This window comes from Mycetomoellerius zeteki, unplaced genomic scaffold (assembly GCF_001594055.1).
Source record: "Mycetomoellerius zeteki isolate Tzet28-1 unplaced genomic scaffold, Tzet1.0 scaffold421, whole genome shotgun sequence".
NCBI lineage: Eukaryota > Metazoa > Arthropoda > Insecta > Hymenoptera > Formicidae > Mycetomoellerius > Mycetomoellerius zeteki.
In genome coordinates, this window is record NW_017257416.1 from 1014334 (window position 1) to 1038765 (window position 24432).

General features: G+C 33.6%; 1 protein-coding gene across 1 annotated transcript in view; it reads left to right on the top strand.

Moving 5' to 3' along the window:
- LOC108726446 (cell adhesion molecule 2) overlaps positions 1-24432 on the top strand; it is a 90050-nt gene that overhangs the window by 46036 nt on the left and 19582 nt on the right. Inside the window, exons 4-5 of the mRNA XM_018454019.1 lie at positions 9206-9329; positions 20729-20864. Coding sequence (XP_018309521.1) covers positions 9206-9329; positions 20729-20864 — 260 coding nt within the window. The remainder of the gene's footprint in view (positions 1-9205; positions 9330-20728; positions 20865-24432) is intronic.

The following is a 24432-nucleotide window of genomic DNA, read 5'->3' on the forward strand; positions in this document are numbered from 1 at the left end:
TTTTTTTTATTATTATTTAATAATTATAAAATATTTGATTTTCTTCAATAAATTATTAAAATTAGGTATTAATTAATTATTAGGTATTAGTTAATGATTTCTTTTATTAATCTTATATTTTTAATTGTTTTCACTCATAAATTCAATACTTTCAAAGGAAATACGGTAAAAAATATTGGTACGATACCTATAGGCATGATTTAGGCCGGTTGCAACATGTTACAAAAAGATTTATAACAAATTAATTTGTTATTGGTGGAAAGTTAAACATATAATAATAAGCGTCCAAACTCTCAAGCTACAATTTCTAATGTTCATTTGCATATAAAACAGTGCCAAATGGAAAATATATTAAAAAATAGATTAAGTGGTACGCATTCGGCAACTTTCCCCTATAGTTATTAAAAACGAGAGCTTCATTTTGCAACAAAAAAATAAACATACTTCAAATTATTAATAATTTATAATAATTTAATTAACTCGAGTTAATTGGATTTTCAATAATTACATTATTTAATTCATATTCTAAAGTATTCTCTTTCATCACAAGTATTTCCGCCGCAATGTAATTCACATTGATTTGATACGTTTAATTTAACTGAGAAGTTTCGTATCTTCACTGTGAAGATACACAAGTATCTCGAGGAAGCGCGACCATATGCTCTACTTGGAGAATTATTTTGTCAGAGGCAGAAACTTCTAGCGAAGAGAGATTCGTAGCGATATTGACGTTTCACTTCTCCAAACTGCAAAGATATAACGAAGCTTTCAGATTTTCGTAGAAATTCGCAAACTCTTACCTAATGTTGCGTACTTAATTAGGACTTTTGAATCACGATACACTGCGTGTAGAGATATGTACTTTGGAAGGACCCTTGCAGAAAGACCGGGTGTTTATGTAACTTGATCTCGCAAAAGGTACCTGCTGGAGCAATTTGTAATAACGTTCGTGACGATCGATACTAGAATTTAATTTACCTAACAGCAATTCATTTATTATCTGAAGACTTACGAAGAAGATATTTAAGAAAAGAATGTTTTCCGATTTGCACGAGATGAGAATATTATTTTTGTTTATCTTCAGGAAAATAAAGCATTTAAAATGCGTAAGTACAAAGTACAACACGTCAAGATAATAAATGTTTAAGGAAGACTTATCTTTCCAGGATTATTACAATATTTACTGAGTCTTTCATTTTTAAACCATCAAATATGCGTATCTCATATAGATGTATACATTCTATAGTATAACTAATTGAGAGTTTCTCAAACTTGTGTAGATCACGACCCACTTTTTAAAATAACAAATATTCGTGACCCATCTATACTGAAAAAAATGCATATAATTTTACATGAAAATTACATGTCTATGACAGGAAAATTACGTAAATATGATTGGAAATTTACAATTTCCAGTAAATTTCCAATCATATTTATGTAATTTAAATAATTTTCCAGTCATAAACATGTAATTTCCATGTAAAATCACATGCATTTTTTTCAGTACAGTTTTAAATGGAAAAGCGGTGGATAGATAAATAAATAATTTATTTATTACTACTATATTGCTTCTATTCTTCAATATTTGGGGTTGCAATTCGTACTTTGCGATTCTCAGAACTAATTAATTAACTGAGTCAAAAAATCAATATTAATACTCGCAGAACACTGACAGTAACTAATGTTATAATTTTCCACTCAGCAATATAAAAGTAACATAACACATGTTGTACATAACAATTACATTGTTGAGTAAAAAATTAAAACATTGTACTGTTTGTGTTTTGTGGGTAGTAACGTCTAACGGAGCAACATAAAAAATAATCGAAAAATATTGTATGTTCGCAAACTGTTAATTATATCTTTTCTTTTTCATGTGATAACAGGGTACGTCAACATGCAAATGAATGTTCTAAACAGAGCACGATTATATCGAAATATCTTGTGTGATATACACATAAATTACAAATTAGTTCGCTCTTGTCGACACAAACTTCTCTGGTCAGTTTATTCGACGTTTATATCGTCATCTCCATAGCAGCAATTTCTCGCGCGTGCAGTTCACCTCTCTAGAAACGAAAATTATTCGCGCTTGTGACTAGATCGTCAACCCTTTCATTATCGGTTTTCTAGAAATTCTGCAGATATTTAAATTAGTCGGAAAACCTCGAGTAAGAATGTCAGATAACAACAGTACTGTTTAAATTTAAGAAGAATTCCCATTCGATTATTTATCCCAAATTACATTAATTTTACGTTGAGACAAATCACATAATTAAAGAATAATAAAATAACTATTTATATAGTCACAGTTAAATAATGACAAAATAAATGTTTTTATATAGTCACAAAATAATAATAGAATAACTGCACTAGGAAAAAAAATTTAGTGCTTTCAACAAAACTGTTGAGTTGAGGCATTTTTAAACAGCAACTAAATATTTTGTTTATGTTACAAAAAATTTAGTTATTTGCAAAATAATTTCTGTAACAAAAATATTTGTTTATATCAACTAAATAATTTAGTTTGCATAAAATTACAGTTTCGTTCGGTACATTTTAACCAAAACAAATTTGTTGGGTATATTTCAACCAAATTTTATTACATTTTGGTTCATAGACAAAACATTTTTCTTTATTATAGGCATGATTAAATCCTCACACAGGTAATCATAGGCAGATACCAACATATAAACCCTGCTTTATCATTTATGATAGCATGATATATATGCATCTTAAAATGAGAAATACGCGCTATTGTATAATAATTAATAAACCTTCATTATACTAATCACATATCCATTAGTGATAATATGTAGAAAATCATGCGATCGAAATTATTGCCACGTTTATATATTTCTATTGTGTAGATGCGCATAAGTTATCACGAGATTGACTGCCTCATTTTAATTAATATTCCCAACATGTTTATTTAATATGACAAAGCTTTGAAACAGTATATATATACCGCTAATTTGCCATTAGTTAAATTATTGGACATTAAACATTTTGCATGTTTGAACGAGGAATTTGGGGCTATATATACGTAACCAAAAAGAGCGTAAAATACTATATTGTCTTCTGACAAAAGAATTTTTCAATTTTTCTGTTTTCTCTCGCTCTCTCTCTCTCTCTCCTTTTCTAAACCATATTACTACATATATTAAATTCCGATAGTTTTTGTGTATAAGTAAATGCGAGAACGTATTTTAGTATTTTCGCACCTACTTGACAGCGCGCAGTTAAAATTTATGATTGGTATATCCTTCCCAAACGAAGATTCATCGCTATACGTTGGTTTCAACATTACACGCACTCCTTCCTCTGTATAATTTCACCACAGAGAATTTCCTATTACAAGTTCCACAGACCTCCATTCTCGCGCTGTCTAATCGTTGAATTTCGCCTCGATTGCCCCGCGAATCTCATTCATCATTGTGACATTTTCCTCGATCTTGGTAGCCCGGTGCAACTTGATTCCACGTTTATCAAATTGCAAATTAATTTCAAATTTTACTGCGTACGAACGCAACTGGTAGCATGTACCACTCTTTGTAACTTTTTCAAATAAAAAGATATATTTTTATATACAGCGCTCATATAACATTAAGTGTTATTTTATACAAAAACGCAATATTATTTTAATTCATAACAAACAAATTTATTAAATAAATTTATGAAATTTAAATACCGGGGATGTGTTTAACTGTAATAAAAATCGCACGTCATCTGATATTATTACAATCATGTTTGACAATGAATAAAAATAGGACAAGATAAAAATAATATTTAAATTAATAATTTTTCAAGTGACTTCTCTAAATGAGAAAAATTTGCTTGTTGACCAATTTTAAAATATGTCGATAATTCGGAAGAAAGAATTTATTTCTATATTGGCAATAGCAAAAAATGTATAAAATTGAAGATAAAATAAAAGGTAGCAATAAAAAACAGTAAATGATGGTTCGCGCAAAAAATATAGACATTTGTAGAAGAAAGACATTGAAATCGACAAACGCGTAAAGAATTGGAAGAATATAAGCACATAGGCAATGAAGGAAGGAAGGAAGACGAAAGCTGAACGAAGAGAAGCGGAGGAAGATGCGCAGAGTAGAAAGAGAACAGAGTAGAAGAGAGTAAGGGAGTGGAAGAGCAAAGAATTCCCGCAGGACACGACCCAGCAAATGAGCCGGAGAATGCAAATCAATCCCACGACGCGGCGCTCGAAATTGTGCACCTACGCTCGAATGCGGCAATCCCTTTTCCAGGGCTTTGCTGCACGTGCTGGTGGTACGACGTTAGCCACCAACACACAGCCCACGAATGCCCCCCTAGGGTACGTCACTGCAACGGTGCAACGGCGCAATGAGACCGACATTGCAGCGGAGCGTGCATTATCGCGTCCGACGTGTCCGACGCGACCCGGAGAACCGCCTCCTCCTGCGCGATCCTCTTCGGGGAATAACGTTTCCCCGACGCTACCTGTAGTAACACGACTTCGCTTGCTCGCGGATCCTCTCGGTGCGAACCACGGTTCTCCGTTGGCGTACTCTACCACATTTCTGAAACGATGCAATACATGCCAGACGGCCGGTGGCAATCACCAGACGGCCCTTTACATGGCACCTTAATACACATCGTATCTTCTTGCACTAGTTTTTGCCGCTTTTTTGCGATGGTTCGCTGCGCGCTGGGAAAGCGCAAAAATGGAACAAGTTTGCTCCGAATGGCAGAACGGATATTTTTAACCAGGACTTAAGAGCTTAAGAACGAAATTTGCCAAGATTGTCTTATTTCTGAATCCCGTCTTTTAAATCTCATAGCTCTGAATAAGACTTTGACGTTTAAAGTTAGTTCTTCCTGCTTTATCCATTCTTATGTCTTCATCAGATTTCGCGAAATTTGGCTTTATGATTGTCATAGCAAATAAAGCTGTATTATTTTAAGAGTGACTTGAGGAAAACTCCTCAATTTTAAGATTTAAAATAACTAAATACGAATTGATCTAAAAAAAATACATTTCTAGAAAATATAATATATATTAATATTTCTACTTTACATTTTTTACCGTTACACTTTTGATTTTATTCTTAAATATATTATTATTTTAATCATACGTATGTTAATTTTTATTTTATCAAATTCTTAATTGGTTCACGTTTTTCTTTCTATAGAGATAGCAGCTTTTCTGAGATTGATCTTATAGTGCGGCTATTATTTCGCGTTTTTCTTTTTAGCAAGATAAAATCTTTAATTACAAGCCGCTTTTAAACTTTTCTGACATGCTCATTTTTAATCGTGATTTCAACTAATTGTGCCAAGAAAAATTCAATAAATGTTCCGATATTCACTTCAGAGATGCTTAATTCTCTCATTAAAATCATTTGACAGATAAGATCATATTAATAGAATATCTCGTAAACTTTCTAATGACGTCCGTTTGATGAATATAGATGGATCGGATGCGAGTCTGGAGAGAGAGCACATGCGGTTACTTTTGCAAACGCGTCACTCGTAAGAACATGGCGATGACGGGGTCGAAGAAGCGATTCCCTTTGTCCTAACCGGCGAACTAACCGCTCAAAAGGTTTATCGGAGCATGACCGAGAAACTCCATTGAAATGCAATTTAACGAGATGGAACGGTGGGGAAGGCTATCTAGAAGGGCGATTATAGCGAAAACGACAAATGCGCGGTCGTCGAATAAGGTACCTCTTCCGAGCGGATCAATCGCTCCGAACATAATATCAAAGATGGAATTTAATTGCGAATGAACATAGATATGAAGATGAATTTGTTATACGGATTCGCGACTAATTTGTTATTCGAGCAAAAGGAATGCGGTAGCTTCTTGCTTTCGTAGTTAATTATAGGTATCGATTACGAATTTTGTCTCTTATAACTTTTAATAATTTCAATGTATTTTCTTAAGTGTAATGTATCTAAAGAGTGGAATATATGTACGTATACTCTCTTGGAAGGATTATCGATTACTACGAACGTGCAAACACAGCGTATAACGATTACACAGGCATACAAAAAATTTTTTGATTCGGAGATCAGACCACGGTATTCTTATGTATTTTAACGCTCTAAAACCGATATCCAAATTGCTGTATCATATAATAATTTTTTTTATTGTAAATAGAGCGATTTTCCAGTATTTTTAATCTACTAACTTGCATATTAATTTTAAGTTTGCATATTATCATCGTTGAAAACTTATTTTCTCTTTTTTTTTACCTCAGCTTGTATATTAAAAACCAGGCTATAAATGGCTCTGAAAAATATTGAAAAATTGAACTATTTTCAATAAATAAAAAAATCGTAATATGAAGCAATTTGAACATCGGATTTAATTTCGGAGCGTCAAAATACATAAGAATACTATGGTCTAATCTGCATGCGGTTCAAATTCTGTTTTGTATGTTATTAAATTAACACAATAAGAGAGAATTATCTATTATACGCTATTCGATACACGTTATTTAACAAAAATCACGATGCAGGCAACTGATATTTTCGATTTGCCGTTCCGAATACATCAAGGGTAATCTGCGATTAGCAAAATGACGGACTACCACGACCGTGTGCTCTGATCACGGATATCGATCAATTATTGCAATAGTACTCGCCCTACATTCGAGTCTTGTCACGCGAACAGTCTCTTCGATCCTTCCTGCCGAACGTAATCACGTTAAAACAACATACGAGCTACGTTTCGCGAGTTCGAAAAAATCGCGTTTATAGTCGATGCCTTTAGGACTCGTCTGTTTCGGACGATCGTAAAAAGCTTCTGATGCGAGCGATTTTTCAAACGACTCTCTTTCTTTCTCTCTTTTCTCTCTCTCTCTCTCTCTTTCTCCTCTCATATCAATGCAGTATTTTATGACATTTGTGATCCATCGTTACAATCAACCGAAAAACTATATTTGTATTCTCTCGGAATTTTAGTGGATATATGCATTCTAAAAAATATCGGTGCGGATTTAACACCATGCTGTGTTAGTGTTAATATCAACATGATGTGGATTTAACACCATGGATTTTAAATCCACATCGATATTTGTTAGAGCGTAGAAACACTGCAACTAAAATTATACGATCGAGCAATCTCGCTCTCCCATATGTCAGTTTAAGTTACTACACCATACAGCATAAGTCGCAATCATACGATTAATATTTTATCACAAGGAATTAGTGAATTTCGAAATGTTAATGCATTGCTCACCGCAAATGTGAATATGTAACGTCTATGCAAATTGCTTCCGCAGAGCTATTAAAATTTAATAAAGAGATATCGAACGGGCCACAGATGTCCCAAGCTCTAAACGCTCAATGGGGATCTGTTAATCGTACGGCAATAAGCAGCACGTTAAAGACTCGAGGTTCAGGGATAGTGTTTCGTTCGTGCTACTCCCAAAAGCGAGAAAGGACTGTTTCAATTAATAGCGCGATTCGACGATAGAAATAATCGAACGAGGGCCAATTAAGGATACGATCTGAAACCAGCGCACGAATGGGGCGCGCGTTCATTTCACTTTTATTCCCAGCTCGTCAGTATTCGCTCGTTTCCATGACTCGTCTCTATTGTACCGAATGAACCGCAGAACCGATTAGCCCGTGGATACGTAAATTGCGTCCACGATAAAAGCGGCCTGTGAATAGGATGGGGCGCCTTTCAGTAGCAGAGTAGGCGCATTGGTTGGCCCGTGAAGGTATCCATACTATTAACACTCAGTACCTCACCGCCAATCTACGACGAAGGTTCTGGATAGTGGATAAAGTGCCGGCGCGTGTTAATAAAACTGAGTATTAAAAAAAATATAGATTTTATTTGACAGTAAAACTCTTGCGATAAACTTTTCGTAACTGTTTGCCAAATTGATTGGCAAACAGTTCTTGGATTTGATTAAAAAACTTAATTGTTGTATAAAAACTTAATTGTTGTGTTTCTCACGTATACTCGACGTTTTAACTTTCAAAAACAAATACTGACTGCTTAAAAACTTAAAACGCTTTCTTTTATTTTTACATTCCTGAATCTTGTGAACAATTTATCGTATGAAAAATTGCTTTATGTCTATATACAATGAAACGTATTTTTCATGAAAAAATTTGAGGTTAATCCGAGCAAAATAACAAAAATAAATTGACTCAAGTTCTAAACAAAAAAGTTATACCGATATATCGTCTGATTAAATATTGATTTATAATCACTTACATAAATGTTTGAAAGGTCATCTAACCAATAATTTATTACACAATCTGTTTTAATATACCTATAGATATATGAATGTTCAATTTTAATAGAAGTTACTTATTGACATACGAATAAAATAGACTTTCCAAATTAGATTTATCAAACACATTTCTGTTGCAAATTAACGGAGAAGAGCGTTATGTATGAACTTTAATATTTATGTTTGATTAATTTATGTTATGAATATAATATTTGTCATGTACTCAAAAGCAATACACAGTAAAAATCATTTTATATTCGTATTAAAACTAGTCCACTCAAATCTTTGTTAAAATTTTGTGTTGATTTGTTAACACATAGCATTAATTTGACATAATTTGTTTTGGTAACTTGAATATTTTATGTTTAATTGAGATATTCAACATTTCTTAATATCAGAGTGGACCAGTTTTAACACGAATATAAAATGATTTTACTGTGTATTGCTTTTGAATATACAATTTATGAGTGAGTAAATATTAATTGAAAATAATGTATTTTAAAACGTAAATTCTAAGGTAAATGAATAAAATACGTATTAATTTAACATATCGTAAATGTTAACTTTGAAAAAATATGCTTCCACAATTTGCTTAGAAATTATGTCACATTTCAGTGTTACATTTCTCATGTTAATTTTATTTATAAATTTATAATATCTGTGTTATTTTCTAACATATTTCTCTTGTGTTAAATTAATAAAAAAATATGAGTGAACTGTTTGGAACACGTGAAATGTATTAAATTTAACACAAATTTCTCAACTGTGTAGTATATATATTATATCTATACACGTGGTAAAACAAAGCGCGAAATGCAGCATCTTCATACATTGAGAATATCGTAATAGTAAGGGATATTTGAGAATTGTCCGCAGGACCGGTGTCTCAGGTGTCTTTACTAATTCAGCAAACAGTTGCAGAATACATTTAATAATATGTCCCGCTCGATCTCCTGTTTCAGATATGATCGGGAGAGAGACCATCTCTATGGTATTACATGGTACAAGGACCACGAGGTATTCTACAAATACGTACTCCGAGATAAAAATCCCCACGTCTATGACGTCAATGGTGTTAAAGTTGACGTGAGTAAGATGCCCTCTCATGTCCTCCCATTGTAATTCAGCGTTATTGTTTCTCAATTTCTATTGAATATTTTATCGAATATGATATTTTTTTATAAAGAGCACTTCGCTTATAGAATAATTGTATGTCTTTGTGCAGTAATTTTAATATATGTAAAAACAAAAATTGGAGAAATCGGCAAATGTGACAATTGTGCATGAAAGCAAACGAATAGTTGTAGATAAAGAACATATGTAATCCCCGAAATGCGAAATATTTTAACAGCAATAGATTAGTTTAAACCTAGATTTACGTTCACATCTGTTTCGATAAATCATTCAATAAAACTCGAATTCGATGGCAGACACAGGCAAATAAATCGAATTGAAGACCGCCACATCGCGGCTATACGTCATGGACGATGAATTTTGAGACAAATCTCGAAATCTATCGCGAGTACCCGATAAATTTTTCGAAGGCGACCTCCTGCAGATATGTCTTAAACGTCGATATATCCGGGATGCCGGGTAACAGGTTGGAGAGCCTCCGGGTCAAACAAAGTGGAGCTTTCGACCTGATCTACGATACCAATTTCGTGGAAAAATCTTCGATTCGCTCGAGCATACGTAGTGAGAGAAGGAAACGAAAGATTTGCTCTAACGCAGGTTATAGAAATCGGAGCGGCGGGAAAACTATCGGTTCTCTCGCAAACGAAACCGCGAACGATGAGCAAACTTCGTTTCAAAAATATTTGTCTCGTCGCTCGATAAACGAAAACGGTCTTCCCGAGAAGGAGTTTAACGCGCAAGCTTTACCAGCTGCTTTGTCGCCAGCAATAAAAACATTTGTTCGTCAAAGAAAAATATTGTTTGCCGTATAATCCACAAAGAATCGGAGATTAAGAATCGGAGTCTAAGTCTCCGTAGATTCTGACGACATACAATACCATGTAAAATTATTATATTGTTGAAAAATTTTTTTATTAATTCTAAAATTGTCAGAAACAGGATAAATTTTATGCTTACTTTTTTATTATATCTATTAATACATATATATTTTTTAAAGAGAAAAAAAGAATTTTTTAAAGTATTTTTTAAAGTATCTTTATAAAGTATTTTTATAAAGATGTATAACCTATACCTGATATAATATAATAATAATTTTTTATATAAGTTAAAATTTTATATTTTCTTTTTGAGATAATATTAAAAAGAATTATTAATTCTTTTTCTCTCTCTCTTTCTATTACAATCGAAGTCATGCACAATCATGTAGGAGATAATTTAAACAAAAACCACCAAAAGAGTCTCATCATATGTTTATCAATCCTTTGTCCTGTTTGATATAGACTTGGCAAAAAATGGACCTGGGTATACCTACTATCAGGACCCGGTGTGGTATTCCGTATATACGTGTGCAAGGGAATGTGCATCGTATATCATAGACCGCCATTGTGCTCAACAACGTACGCGGGAGCGCTCAAGTTTTACGGCTTTCCACAAAGATTTAGCGGCGCCAATCTACTCTTTATATTACGGAGTAGATGAGGCTGAATTCAGAGATCTTTGCGAAAAGAGATTGCATGAAGGCGATGCATCCCGCGCTGTCGTGACGCGATGGATATAGGTCGCGATACGTTCATTGAAAAAGGACGGGTTTTAATGGACACGCGATATCGGTGATCGGCTGATGTGATTACATGTCCATGAAACGGGAAAATCGAGTTGCTGCAAAATTCATATCTATCGATTTCTTTTTTGACTAACCATGTTTGACAGGGGCTATATTCATCGTTCGGTTTCAATCCCTTCAATCTTTACCGACAGTATAAAACAGTAATGTTTAAGCATTATCACATAATACGATTTTATATGCAGCAATTTATATAATCGATACACACACACATATATATATAAAATCCGCTTTACTTGTACATAATATATGAAAAAGGATTTCTCACATAATTCATGAATCTGAAAGATAACAAAGAAATTTTAGCAAGTAGAATACTTTGTAAATATGTATGAATCAAATTCTTTGATATTCGCTCAATCTTATTTAATATAGGAAAAGCATAGAAAAAATATACAGAATTTTTAAAAAAACATCATTTATTTGCATTTATAAGCAATTCTTTTTAAGCATGAAAGATCCTGTTTTAGTGTAATTTTCTTGATCTCACGATATTGCAATTTTTCTTTCCATCAAGTTCGCCCATGTTTAGTGTCAACACTTTATATGAAGCAAGATAAAAAATAAGATGGATAACTACATAAACTTCCTCTCTCTCTCTTTTTCTCCCTTTCTCTCTCTTCGTTTTCTTGTCTTACATTTTAATATCTATAGTCGAGATCCTTTTGTGTTGCGCGCAACAGGACAAGCTGTAAAACGCAATTACCTTTACGACTACATACTCGCTTTGACGTAGTACGCTTTGTGGTTGAGTACGTCGAGTGTATCCTTTTTAATATTTTAAGTATTACAAAATTTTCCAAATTATGAAAATCAGAATTTTCTTTCCCTTTGATTTTAACGACGCGCGAAGTATTGTTGAATGAAGTCTAAGTCATCTTTCACGTTAAAGAAATTTATTAATTTTTAAATAAACTGTAAAAAGAGAGATTTTTGTCATTTATTACTTTTCACATATCTGTGGTTTCAAAAGCAATAAATATTATTAATAATATTTCAATATTAATAGCATTTCAAATTTTTAAAGCTATTTTTTGATTTACCTATATTTTTAATTTATAATCATGAACGTACATTGTTCTCATTTGACTAGTATTAAATCTCTCAGTCTGACTGAAAAGTCAGAAAGACTTTCAATGAGCATTGTACGATTATCAGACGGTATCTGGTAATTGAAAAATCGTTTGACGACATTTACACCGATAGGAGAAGCTCAACCATACGCCACGTACGTTAACGTGGCGTATTGAATTGTCGGAGGTAACTGAGTTTACAGGGAATTGCTCGTTCGACCATGAAGGAATCGTATCGTTGCTCTTCGAGAAAGGACTAAGGTGAAACTGCACCGCTCACGATATGGGGCGAGAAAACGTGGACATCGCGAAAGGAGAAGCATCAGATCGGACTAGAAACATGTAACCACATGTATGTGAGAGATTCGTGTAAAATATTTCAATTTATTCTGGGTCGCGAGAGGTTGCACTCGCGACGCGTGCTCAGCGGTACCGCATGTATATGTATGAACAAAGTCGTGCAATAATAAAAAGTCACACTCAAAGCTATAATAAAAATAAAGCTCGACTACCCATCGTGTTGTAGATGGGCTTAGTTATGGAGAGTGGTGTTATACGCGATCGTAGTATTATGCGCCATGATAAAAAGGACCATCGTAATGGGAATGCGGAAATGCGCAAGGCAAAGAAAAACGAGAAACGACGAGCACTGTTCTGGAAATACGCGTGTACTTTTCTTTTAAATTCCACAGCAGGGAAACGACTAATGACAAAAAAAAGTATAACGAAGAGTTACGAAATGTAACAAGATATAACAGAAGTCCGTTGACTGTTGTAAACGTGATGTATCTCACATGGAAATATAATTTAAGATTTAATTGCCGATGTGTAAAATTAAAACGGTTGATTTAGCCAGCCAGTTTTTATCTTAAAATTCTTTAAATTTCTAGGGATAAGTATTGAATGTTTGCAACGTTTACTTTAAAATTAACCGAGATAAATTCAAAATATATTCGGGGTCGATGCAATTAAGGGTTTAAAAATACTGAAGATGAAAATATATATAGTATTGAAATATAATACTTCTACCTATCAGAGAAAGGCTTTATATCGATAGATTTTTCACATACAAAATATTTTTTAGCAAAATTAATAAAAAAGATTATTTTTTAATGAGAAGATGCCGTCCCTAAAGGATTAAAAAGCAATTCTCCATTCGTGATAAGAATAGTATAAATCGAAGAACAGTATAAACAAATAAAGACATTACTTCACGACCAATTTCGAATCGTATCTAAATTTTTAATTTGATGATTAATTAAAAAGATAATATTAAAAATAAAAAGATGCAGGAACCAAAAGATACGCATCCGAGATATTTCGTATAGTGCCAAGATGTGAATTCCAGCGGCGTGTAGCACAGGTCCAGGTTTTCACCGAAAAATCAGCCGATAAGATCGTAAGGCATCACATCGTATTTGTAAAATATGTAAGGTTCAACGTCTCTGCGACGCTGCGAAGGATCGTCTCGATTCTCGAGATGGTGCGTCCGCTTCCGATTCACGTTTTCGATGGCACGAAAGTTCCGCCCTCCTAGGCGCTCGTTAATATCGTCCGACGTGTAACGAGCATTACGTGAGTCGAATCGGTTCATCCCCTTTTCCCGCCTAGCCGCCGATCTTTCGAACCTTCTGTATTGGATAGCGGACTATTAATCTGGCTCGGTCCAATAGTTCCCCGATATCAGAACGGAGAAAACTCTTCGTGGACAAAAGCGATCGTGTCTACCCACCGTCGCCGTCGTGCCCGATTTCTGGCGTGTATGAAAGTGTGAGGAACCACGCAAATTTAACAGGATATGACATCGTTAATCGCAGAGCGAACAAAAGAAGTTGTAAAGTATCCTACCATTATCCTTTATTATAAATATCTTCGTGATTCCCATCCACATAATTTTTATAAATTTGCTTGTAATTTTTCTCATATCTTTAATAAATTTCTTTCAATTTATTGAATTACGAAATATATTTTCCAAAGTTGGAAAATTATCAATTTATCCCCAGTTATATTATGAATTAATATAACTTTGATTAGAATTAATTTCCGCGGTTTAGCATGCATTTCTTTGATTGGAGATCGAATTATTCTGCATCAAGAAATAAAGTAGGTCACAATGGCAGCATATACATATTCCAGTGCAAATCTTTCAAATGCAAAAAAATAGCATTTATGTCGGATATCTTCGATGAATTCCAAAAAAAGAAAATAAAGAGATTGCTTATAAAATAGTATTATCGTGTATTGAGTGGACATTATATATATTGAGTGGATATCATAGTATTTTTCTGATTATAATTTATAGACGAAAATACCTTGTTTTTCTTCGAAGTTTATAGAGAGGAATTTATGGAAGAAAAACAAGATGATATACGATAAACCGTCCATCGGATATAAATTATGATCGTTTTAACTGTTTTTTTTTGTCATTGTTAAGTTAAAATTATTATGATTGCATGAGAAGCTTTATATAACAATTAATTTCTAATAAATCACTGTAATATTATGTCGTTAAAAACCTCGTCTGTATTTTCTCTGATATTACAGTAGATGCTGCACTTTCTTTTTCGTTGTAATTATCGCCAGTTCGTAAAAAATGATTCAACCGAGAATTTGAGCTAATATACTTTTTCTCATTCAGCGATCATCATTTTATGCATATTCTATCCTAATATTCCCTTAACGAATAATGCGCGCGCGGATAATAAAGTAGTATTAACGAATCTCGCAGCTTGGGGCAGTCCTGGAATTTTTCTGGATTTTCAGACGCGTGAAAGGGCAACTAATGTAAAAATTGTTTTCACCTCACCCGTTCGAGTAATCGCGTTTACCTTCATCGGGCACGGATGCATCCGGCTTGAATGGCGCTCACTAATTCGCCGTAAAACCGAGAGATTCCGAGGTGCTTGGGAAAAATGATGAAAAAGTTGAGCTACGCAGGAATGTAGCTGAGAAAGGAAGGCACATAGAATAAAGTAAGAAAGAAAGAGAATAGAACGAGAGACAAACAGACAGAGAGAGAGAGAGAGAGAGAGAGAGAGAGAGAGAGAGAGGAAGTAACACGCGGCTTTGAAATTACCTGCCAACTTGAGTCTGAAATTTCATCGAAAACGAATCAACAGCTGGATCTTTCGCGATGTGCTAGAAGCGCGTACCTACATTCTAGATAAACTTTCTATCTTTCTTAATCCTTCTCTCTCTCTCTCTCTCTCTTTCTCCCTCCCTCCTCATCTATTTATCTATCTATTTTTCCATCTATCCATCTGACTTCCCTTCGTTCAAGTTCTTGCACAGAACTTCCGTAGCGATGCCAACAAACAATCTCGGATGCTTTGAGGAAGTTATCGTGCGTTTCTCTCCTCGCTGTCGACTGCTTTTTCGACTCGGTCCAGTAAACCGCTAGTTTATGGAGTTTCTTTTAACCAAGCTCGAATGCTGGTTTTCCTCGTAGAAATCTGCTATTATTGAAATATTTGTAGATCGTTAATCAATCATCTCGGTTTATCAATATGAACCGAGTTAACAATTATCCTTTACAATTATAATTTTTTTTAATATATGAGGAAATATAAGCATCACAAAATTTATTATATTAAAATCTTTTGCATCACAATTCTTCTTATAACTTCTTTTTCAGAGAAATTAGAAGATAGAATTGATCAAAATTCAAAATTAAAAGTTGATATCATTGATTTGAATTGACTGGTTTTTCGAACGATATTCTCGATACAAATTCGTGCCTACCTTGACCTTTTAGTTTATCATTTCAGAACAGAAGCAAAACGTTTGAGGAACGAGTTGCTGCCGGTGGGAAATATTGTCGGCGGTAATACGATTCTCACGGTTTCTGCCGCCCGCCGTCATTTTCCCTCTTGTTTTCGTGAAACTTTTCTCGAGGGACGTAAATTGATTTGTCGGCGTAAGAACTCTATGTCCGACAGCGCCTTTACTACGAGATAAACGTCAACGTTGCCGCGCAGGAACCATGTCGTTTATACTTCGTGACTTCCTCCACGTGATCGCGCGGTTGGCGCGCCTTCCTTCCTCGCGTTTCCGTTCCTTGTGAAACTCGCGTTTGTACTTCTCCATTGCTGGGAAAATCTCTGGACGTGTTACTGCTGGTAATAAAATTCTCCCGGACATACGAAGAAGCGTATTACTCGATCTTTTCCCTTATGTTCAGTCATCCGACTTTTCGATCCTACTTCGATTCGTCTGAATTTTCTCGTAAAGATCGCCAAGTAGATACGTAGTATATTTCGTTTCTAAGACTTCTCTTCGTCATTGTCAACGTTAGTAAGAATGTAATGCGAATAAAATTGCGACAAACATTGTTACGATAATGTCTCTACACTTTTCAACGTTTAACTCTAGCGAAGAAAGATATAATTTGAAACTTACACGTTGAGTTAAAGTTAGTAACTGAGAAAGTACAGAGCTTAAAAGTATAATTCATTCCTAATAATATGTTTGCTATAGTCCAACGAGAATTTATTCTAAAATATTACGCTGAAAGATAAATCCATTTTTATTTCTAGTTAACAAATTAATTTTAAAGAATCGCGCAATGATACGACATATTATATACAAGGTTGGAAAGTAACATGTTACTTATAACACTGTTACCGTTCGTTACGTCGGTAACGATCGTTTCTTTTCTCTGTAACGATAACGGTAACGGTCGTTATATTTTTACAGTAACGGTAAGTTCAGCCGTTATCTCATCGTTATTTTAATCCCTTCTTATTTTTATAATAGATCGCATTATTTTTAATTGGCTGGAAATATCTCATGATAGAAATTTAAATATTGAAAATGTTTTGTATGTACTTTATATTTTAGGTTGCTTTCTGATAGTCACTGCCAATATTGAAAATCTGTAGTATATAATGCAAACTATAAATATTCAGTAATTAATACACTCTTAATTACTACATTAATGTTTAAGAACAACGTTTCATAAAAATTTTTAATAGAATCTGTGTTTGTAAATTACAATCTAATTTCCTAAAGCATATATTAAAAAATAAAAATATTAATATAAAAAATTATTGAAGATTTACTAAATATAAATTTAGTATAAAGAAAAGCTTGTTATATAGAGATTTGTTTTAAAAAATTATAAATATAAAATTATAAATTAATTTTTTAATAATATAATATCTTATGTTAACATTTCGAAAAAAGTAATCCTCATTTTCTAAGTAACTATAATGGTAACGGGTTACTTTTTAAAATTAGTTACGAGTAACAAGTTACTTTTTAGAAAAAATTAGTAATCATAACAGTAACGCATTATTTTTATAAAGTAACGGTCCTAACTCTGATTATATGTAATTAATGAAAAGTGAAACGTTATTACATAAAAATCGCGATATAATTTTCTAGACAAGTTTTCATTTACACATCGTCCTACTTATCACACTCTTAAATTTATAGCGTCTTTAATACTTTCACTATCTTTGAAGGTGTTTGGTAGATCTTCGAAAGAGACATTGCTTACTTACTTCTTCACGGTTGCGAAGTTTTATCGCACCCACGAAAGGTATTTCCTGAAAAGTTTTCGGATACCGCGGATTTCTCCCGCATCAGGGTACCACAGCACGATGCCTTTCTATCGGTAACGGCGTTTATCTTTCTCACCATTTCTCTACAACGTACATTCTTCTTTCATTCGATCCAATATAATTCGACGATCGCTCGTGTTAGGTATTTCAGGATAAGCCTTTTGATAATTTATCGACAAATAGACGATTGCTGCAACAATGAATCAGCGCACATACACATATCAGATGTCCCATTTTCTACGTAACTTTTGAAATTACTATTTAGTTGAAAAGATAAGTTTTTTCATATTAAAATAATTCTATTAGAGGACCATTTTATTATACTTTTGCTCTAGATGAATTCTTTTTAGTCGTTTTTGAAGTTTGAAATATTTATTGTATAATAATTGTATTAGGATTTAAAATAAAATTAGATCGAAAAACTAAAATTAGGACATTGGATATATATATATAAATTGAATATATGTTATCATGAAAAGACCATAATAATAATTTTAGATCTTTCTAATAAATAAGTTCTATTAAACTTCTTAATAGGAAAATTTTATTCTTTTATTCAGTTTGTAAACAAGACTATTCTAATCGAGTTTTAATTAATCCATTTTTGAACTATTTTATTAATTTTATTATATTATGTTATTAAAAATATAATGTGAAAACTGTTACAATATATACAATTATTGAGTAGGTAAATCTATCTCAGGAAAATCTGATTCGTTATTTTGAACATCAATTTTCAAAGCTTTTAGTCCTGTTACGAAACTGGAAAGTTGTCATAGTGAACATATCTGCAGTGTATTTTCCATAAACTCGAATAGCAAAGAAGTGTTCCAATTTTCCGCTTCGTGAACATCCAAAGATTCGCTTCTCCGCCGCATAATTCTTAAACTCGTTGCACCGACCTACTATGGACCAGTTACGATGAGATACGTGATATACTTATATATATATTATATATATATATATACGCCGTTATAAATGGAATAAGCACGTATATTTGCTCGCTCGTTTAAGTGCGCATATATATTTCTTTATATGCGATCCAAGTGCCAGCCGGATCGTTCCATATAAAATTGAATTTCCATATTTGCCTTTTAGATAGATGGACAAAATTGCATTTTTAAATTTGGAACAGCTCACTTTCTTGAGCTGTAATTGAATTAAATTATTGTACCATAATTACGTAATAGATGGATTGTATCCATCTAAAACTACGAGAAAAAGAATATTTGCAATTCATTTCAAAATAAAAAGCAGATTTTTCTTCATATTTACACATCGATATTGTTCCAATATCGAATTCACTAGTTTTTACTTTATTCGCTGCAAGCTTCATTTTTACTCTTTTTATCTTTCTTTTTTCCATTTAAAGATTTTTGCATTTGAAAATCGATGAAAAAAAAAGAATAATTCCATTTGCGCTTTGTCATTTTTACTTACGTAAGAGCTTGACATAATGTAGAGTTTTTTCGACAATTGATATAATTGCATCTTGCCAGCACGTTATGTAAAGAATTTTGTTCGAAATATCAATGTCAATTTTATGTTAATGCTTCTAATTACATTAAAAAATTATTCCTAGAGAGATTTGTATTTCTTACAATTAGATATACAACTCGTAAAAGTCTCGAACCCGTTAATTTACCATTTAATTTTTTCTCCATTGGCGCGTAAGTTTGAAGAGTATAATAGACGAACATTTTAATACAATAAAAAGCAAAGGAGCGTTGGAGTCTTTTAAAGTCGCAGATCGCAAGTCTGCAAAAAAAAAACAACTCTATAATCATGCGCGATCTGCGACCACCATTTGTAACGACGTAATTGCTCCAGTACGATTTACTGCTCTAAAAACGAAATGGCTCGTAAAGTCTATGTCCCGCCGCTCCGCCTTAAAGTAATGACACGAATTATTATACCTTGACTAAACGCTGTCAAATAGCTCGGAAGAATCGCGAAGTTCGTCAAGTCCATCTTTCGTCACTTCGTTCTTGATAGACATATCTTAAAATATATCTTCTTCTCTCGAGTTTAACGCAATTTATCTTCATTTGCGATATTTTCAAACTTTTATAATTTTATTCTAATAATAGTCCGCAATAGCAGATTCGCCCTTAAAAATAAATAGCATGCATCGTGCAAATCAGATGCAATATGCATCTTTCATCATTTTCCCGATATATTTGACATATTTGAGATGTTTCTTCTTTTCGTTTCATTTTTAATGCAATCTATCTTTATTTAGTAAATTTTGAAACCTTTAATATTTCTCTTTAATAATTGACAACGAAAAATTTAATTTCTAAATAAATTGTCGCACAAATTACACAAATGTAGTAAATATTTCTCGTCATTTAAGTGTATATAACTCATATAATACACATCTCTTTTGCTTAATTTATTTTTATATATAAATCCTTAAATGTCATACTACTGGAACAACACTACGGAATTGCATACCCGTTCAATTTGATTGCTTATAACTTTCATAAAAATGAACATATAGTGAAAAAATTTTTCAATTGTAATACTAGACGTAACTTAAGGAACGTAACGATACCAAGCAAATGTACGTATTTTTAGTAATAAAGAAGTTATAAGCAATGAAAGAAGTATTGGAAAAGCATAGAAAAAGAAAACCATCAGGTATGCCATATCGAGAAGACGTTTAATGTATAATTTATCTTCATTCGAATTATTTTTAAATTGATATTTCCAACTCTCCAGAACAGTTTACAGTTAAAACTTCGGCACGTTTATAGAAATAGCTCTGTGCAATCAAATATGAGAAGTGAGAAAGAAAAAAACTTTTAATATGATATATCAAGTCATATTAAGATTAGTTGACGGGTACTATTCTCTAAAGGAAATTTATTTGTCGTCATATTGACGTCAAAATGACATCATATTGACGTCAAAATGACATCTATACGGTATTTGGATTGTCAAAGTGACAAATAACATTAGTCTGTTATCTAGGTCGAATGGGGTGTTTAAATAGATTGGTATAATTTTCATTTAAGTAACATCCGTTAATTTTTCAACGCATCATTCCTTACGATTTATAAAACGGGGTCGCACTTTTTGTTTCAGAAATCCCGCTCGAATGATCAGACAGTGATGTTGCAAGACGCAAACCTTCATGCCAGCGGCATGTACAAATGCGAAGTTAACGGGGAGGGGCCGAGCTTTAATACAGTCAGTGCCGAGGCGAGAATGGAGGTCATAGGTGAGTGGGCCGGTGTCGCGTTTAATTAATAATGCTTTTGAACGCGACCGCGTCGTCGTCTATCCTTTGGTAACTCGACTAAAGACTACGACGTGGTCGAGTTCGGCAATAGTATGCTAAAAGCGAGAGAGAAAGAGAGAACCGTATTTCCTGATGAGAGAAACTAGGAGTCGATACTTGCAGTTATCTTTCGTGACGTTCCATCATCCTGGACGGTGTAACGAGCCCGCCATTCTAACTGTGAATTCGCTACCGCGTTTATACGTTCATCTGGCTACGATGGACCGATTAGTTCGCGAAATTAACGGCAACTCACCACCAAAGTGCTGGCAATATCAGATTTCAGAGCTGTGTAAGTTTGCAAGTGTTACTGAGATTCGGTATTATTCGCAAGACAATCTAGTAGTCGGAGAACGTGGTAATTACCGAATGTCAAGTTCGCTTATTGAAATAGCTGCGCATTAATACGATTAAACAAATGGTAAACATAAAAGACCATCGATAACTTTGGTAGAGAAAAACGTGAATTGAAAGTAATCGAGAGGTAATCGAGAGTATAATTAAAAACAATTGAAAAAGATTGAATACCGCAATTTGTTTTAATTCGGATTAATATTTAGGATAAGAAATTTTTTAAATATAAATTATAATGGAAAACAGTTATATTTTTCCAAATTGCCATGCAATGTAAATTTTATATCCATCTCTAGAAATGCAAATTTCACACTTTTTATAAAAACGTGCAACGTTATATAATTGAAGATATTAAAAAAATTATCATTTTAATAAATGGAATAATAGCGAAGAATATCAAATTATAAAATTGAACACACACGTTATATAGGTAATTATATCTTTCCTTTAATTTGAACGTTATATTGGCGTAGGTATTTCAGATTTCCCGTTACCTTGTAACGGATAAAAAAACAGCCATATAATCGCTTCATTGATTAGATGGACAAACAGATAATCGTTTGCTCCACTGACCAGTTCAAGCGGGTAAACGAATAACAGTTTGATTGATTAATCGTTCAGCTCTTTATTTGATTGCACCATCGAACGCACGTACATACGCGTCCATGCGGAGTTACAAATTCATCAATAATCTGCACTGAAAACGTCATCTACCCTTTTTTTTTGCTTGTCTGTTATTCATTTGTTATTTGATCTCTGTGTATTCTGCGATTTCTGAATGCGAGCGCTTTTACCAGCTACATGATACAGCGGCGAAATACAGCATCGATATGTGTAATACTGCAAATATGACAGATTTATCCCGTGACAAAGCAAAAGCATGAAATAGTAAACGCGGCACCAGACACGCGCGATTCTGGCATATTACGCTAATTTTCTTTTTCAAGATTGTACTTTCGAATGTTAATCGCGACACGTGACTCCCACGTGACGTTTCGGATATTGACCAATCAATTCATGGTGGCCATACACAATCCGTATGGCCGTACGTATGCCGTTCTTACGAGGATCAAAGGAAGCGTATCTAATTATCTCAAGCATACGTTAGATGCGGTATCCGTTGCAATAGGATTATCATACGGCCAAAGTGGACGATACATAGTACATAGTGGCTACGAGTTGGATATTAACTCACCTCAGCATAGGCGGTACGAACAAGAGAAGGTAGACATGATTACGAAGGACTCGCCCCGCTATTGGCAGACGTAATCGTCTTATAATTATTTCGCCACAATACACTGTCTACCTTTCGTAAATGAATATAATTCATGAGCGGTAAAGTGTGGGCTGCGGTGAACGGATTTTGGAATTATTGCAGAAAGAAAATACTGATGAGAGATAGTAAACAACAATATGTATTATACATTAAGCGCATTTATTCTTCAGTTAATTCTTCAAACGGCTATCCGCTCGCGCGGAAGTTACGTTGCACGTAACAAAAATAATTTCACGTATGTCGTTAACAATTCAATAAAGGAGATACATTTAAAAACGGACGTGTAATTCGCTGGCTGAAATGTAATTAATAGAATTTAATAATTTTATATTTTGTTTCGTCAGTAAAAAATATAAAGCATGCAATAAGAGTCTACGGGTCACGAAAACAATTTTGATTGAAAAAATAATTACTTTTTATGCGCTATAAATAACAGTTTTACCGTGCGCTCTCAAAAATTTTCTCATATAATCGCGTTATATTATATATAGAAATATACATATTCATACGTTTAATTGCAAGATATATATTGTCAAATATATTTGGAGTAGCTTACATATTTTGAAAAGAAAATTTATCATCTTTATTTATTAATAGTGAAACTTTAACACAAATAAGAAAAACAATCTTACATTTGATCGGAATCGATCTTGGTGCTTAATAATATGTAAATTTTTCAAATATATTTTTTAATTCTATAAACTGCGCACTGTAATTCAATTTGTCGGAATTGAAACGCAATCTTAAACTGAACCTGAAATAATAATATCATAAATTAAATTGACTGTCAGTTTAATATTACTGATAAGCAACTTAAAAATTACAGAGTACTACAAACTTTATATATTATTCAAAGCATCAAATAAATTATGCAAAATGATGATTAGTTTTTCTTAGAGAAATTTAATATAAAAAAGTAAAATTAATTACTTATTTTGACTATCAAAAGCATTGAACTTTTTAAGTTCTTTAGAATAGAATCTCACTCTAAAGAATAAAATCTCACTCTTAAAGACTGAAAATTCTGTCACTCTTTTCAAGACTAGCAGAATTTTCTCTTAGAATGAAATTCCAAAGAATTTAGAGAGAACAACAGCGCTTTTATTTATTTTAAATATTAAAAGCAGTATTTTGTTTAGTGCTTTTAATACTCAAAATAATAAATTTGTAATATTATATTACCAGTAATATTATATTAAATTGGATTTCTATAAGGGTCGCTAATGCAAGAAGGTTAATCGCACTTGAGTCAGTATCACGCGCTTTCCGACATCGCTGAGACGTGAAACGTGCCAACTTGCACAATTCCGAAAGAAAAAGACCACGCCGTTATTTCTCGTCGTGTCGCGTCATTCGGTCGACTTGAGAAAGAGAAAAAGGAAGGCAACGGATGTGCGTTTTCACCCGCGTTCCAGCGAAGAGTATAGAATTCATCCGAATGGCGCGTGAAGCGTGGACGTTAAAGTTTAAGTGTACATAAAGCCGTCGAAACGCGATAAATATTACGGCATCGTAAGTCTTAAGCCGTAACTAGGCGCCGTCGAGGCCGCCATGAGCTACACCAAAGAAGACGGAAAAAGAGAAAGAGACTCAGGATGTTGTGCGCGCCAGCGCGAGAAAGACAGTTGAGGATGGAAGAAGGGTGGTAGGATAGATGGGGAAATTTTAAGATCGTTGTAGAAGCCTCGAGGAGGCTGTCGTCGTGCCAAGTTTCGCCGGCCTGTCGGCTTTTCGTCGCTCACTGCATCTTTGCGACGAAATTTCCTCCCTCGCGCTAGCTCGCGGAAAGATCGATAACCCGCGTCGTTCGCCTTGCGGCCTTTCGCTCGCGATTGCAATGAATCTTGAGCTGTGAACCGTCACGAAAAATTCAGTATA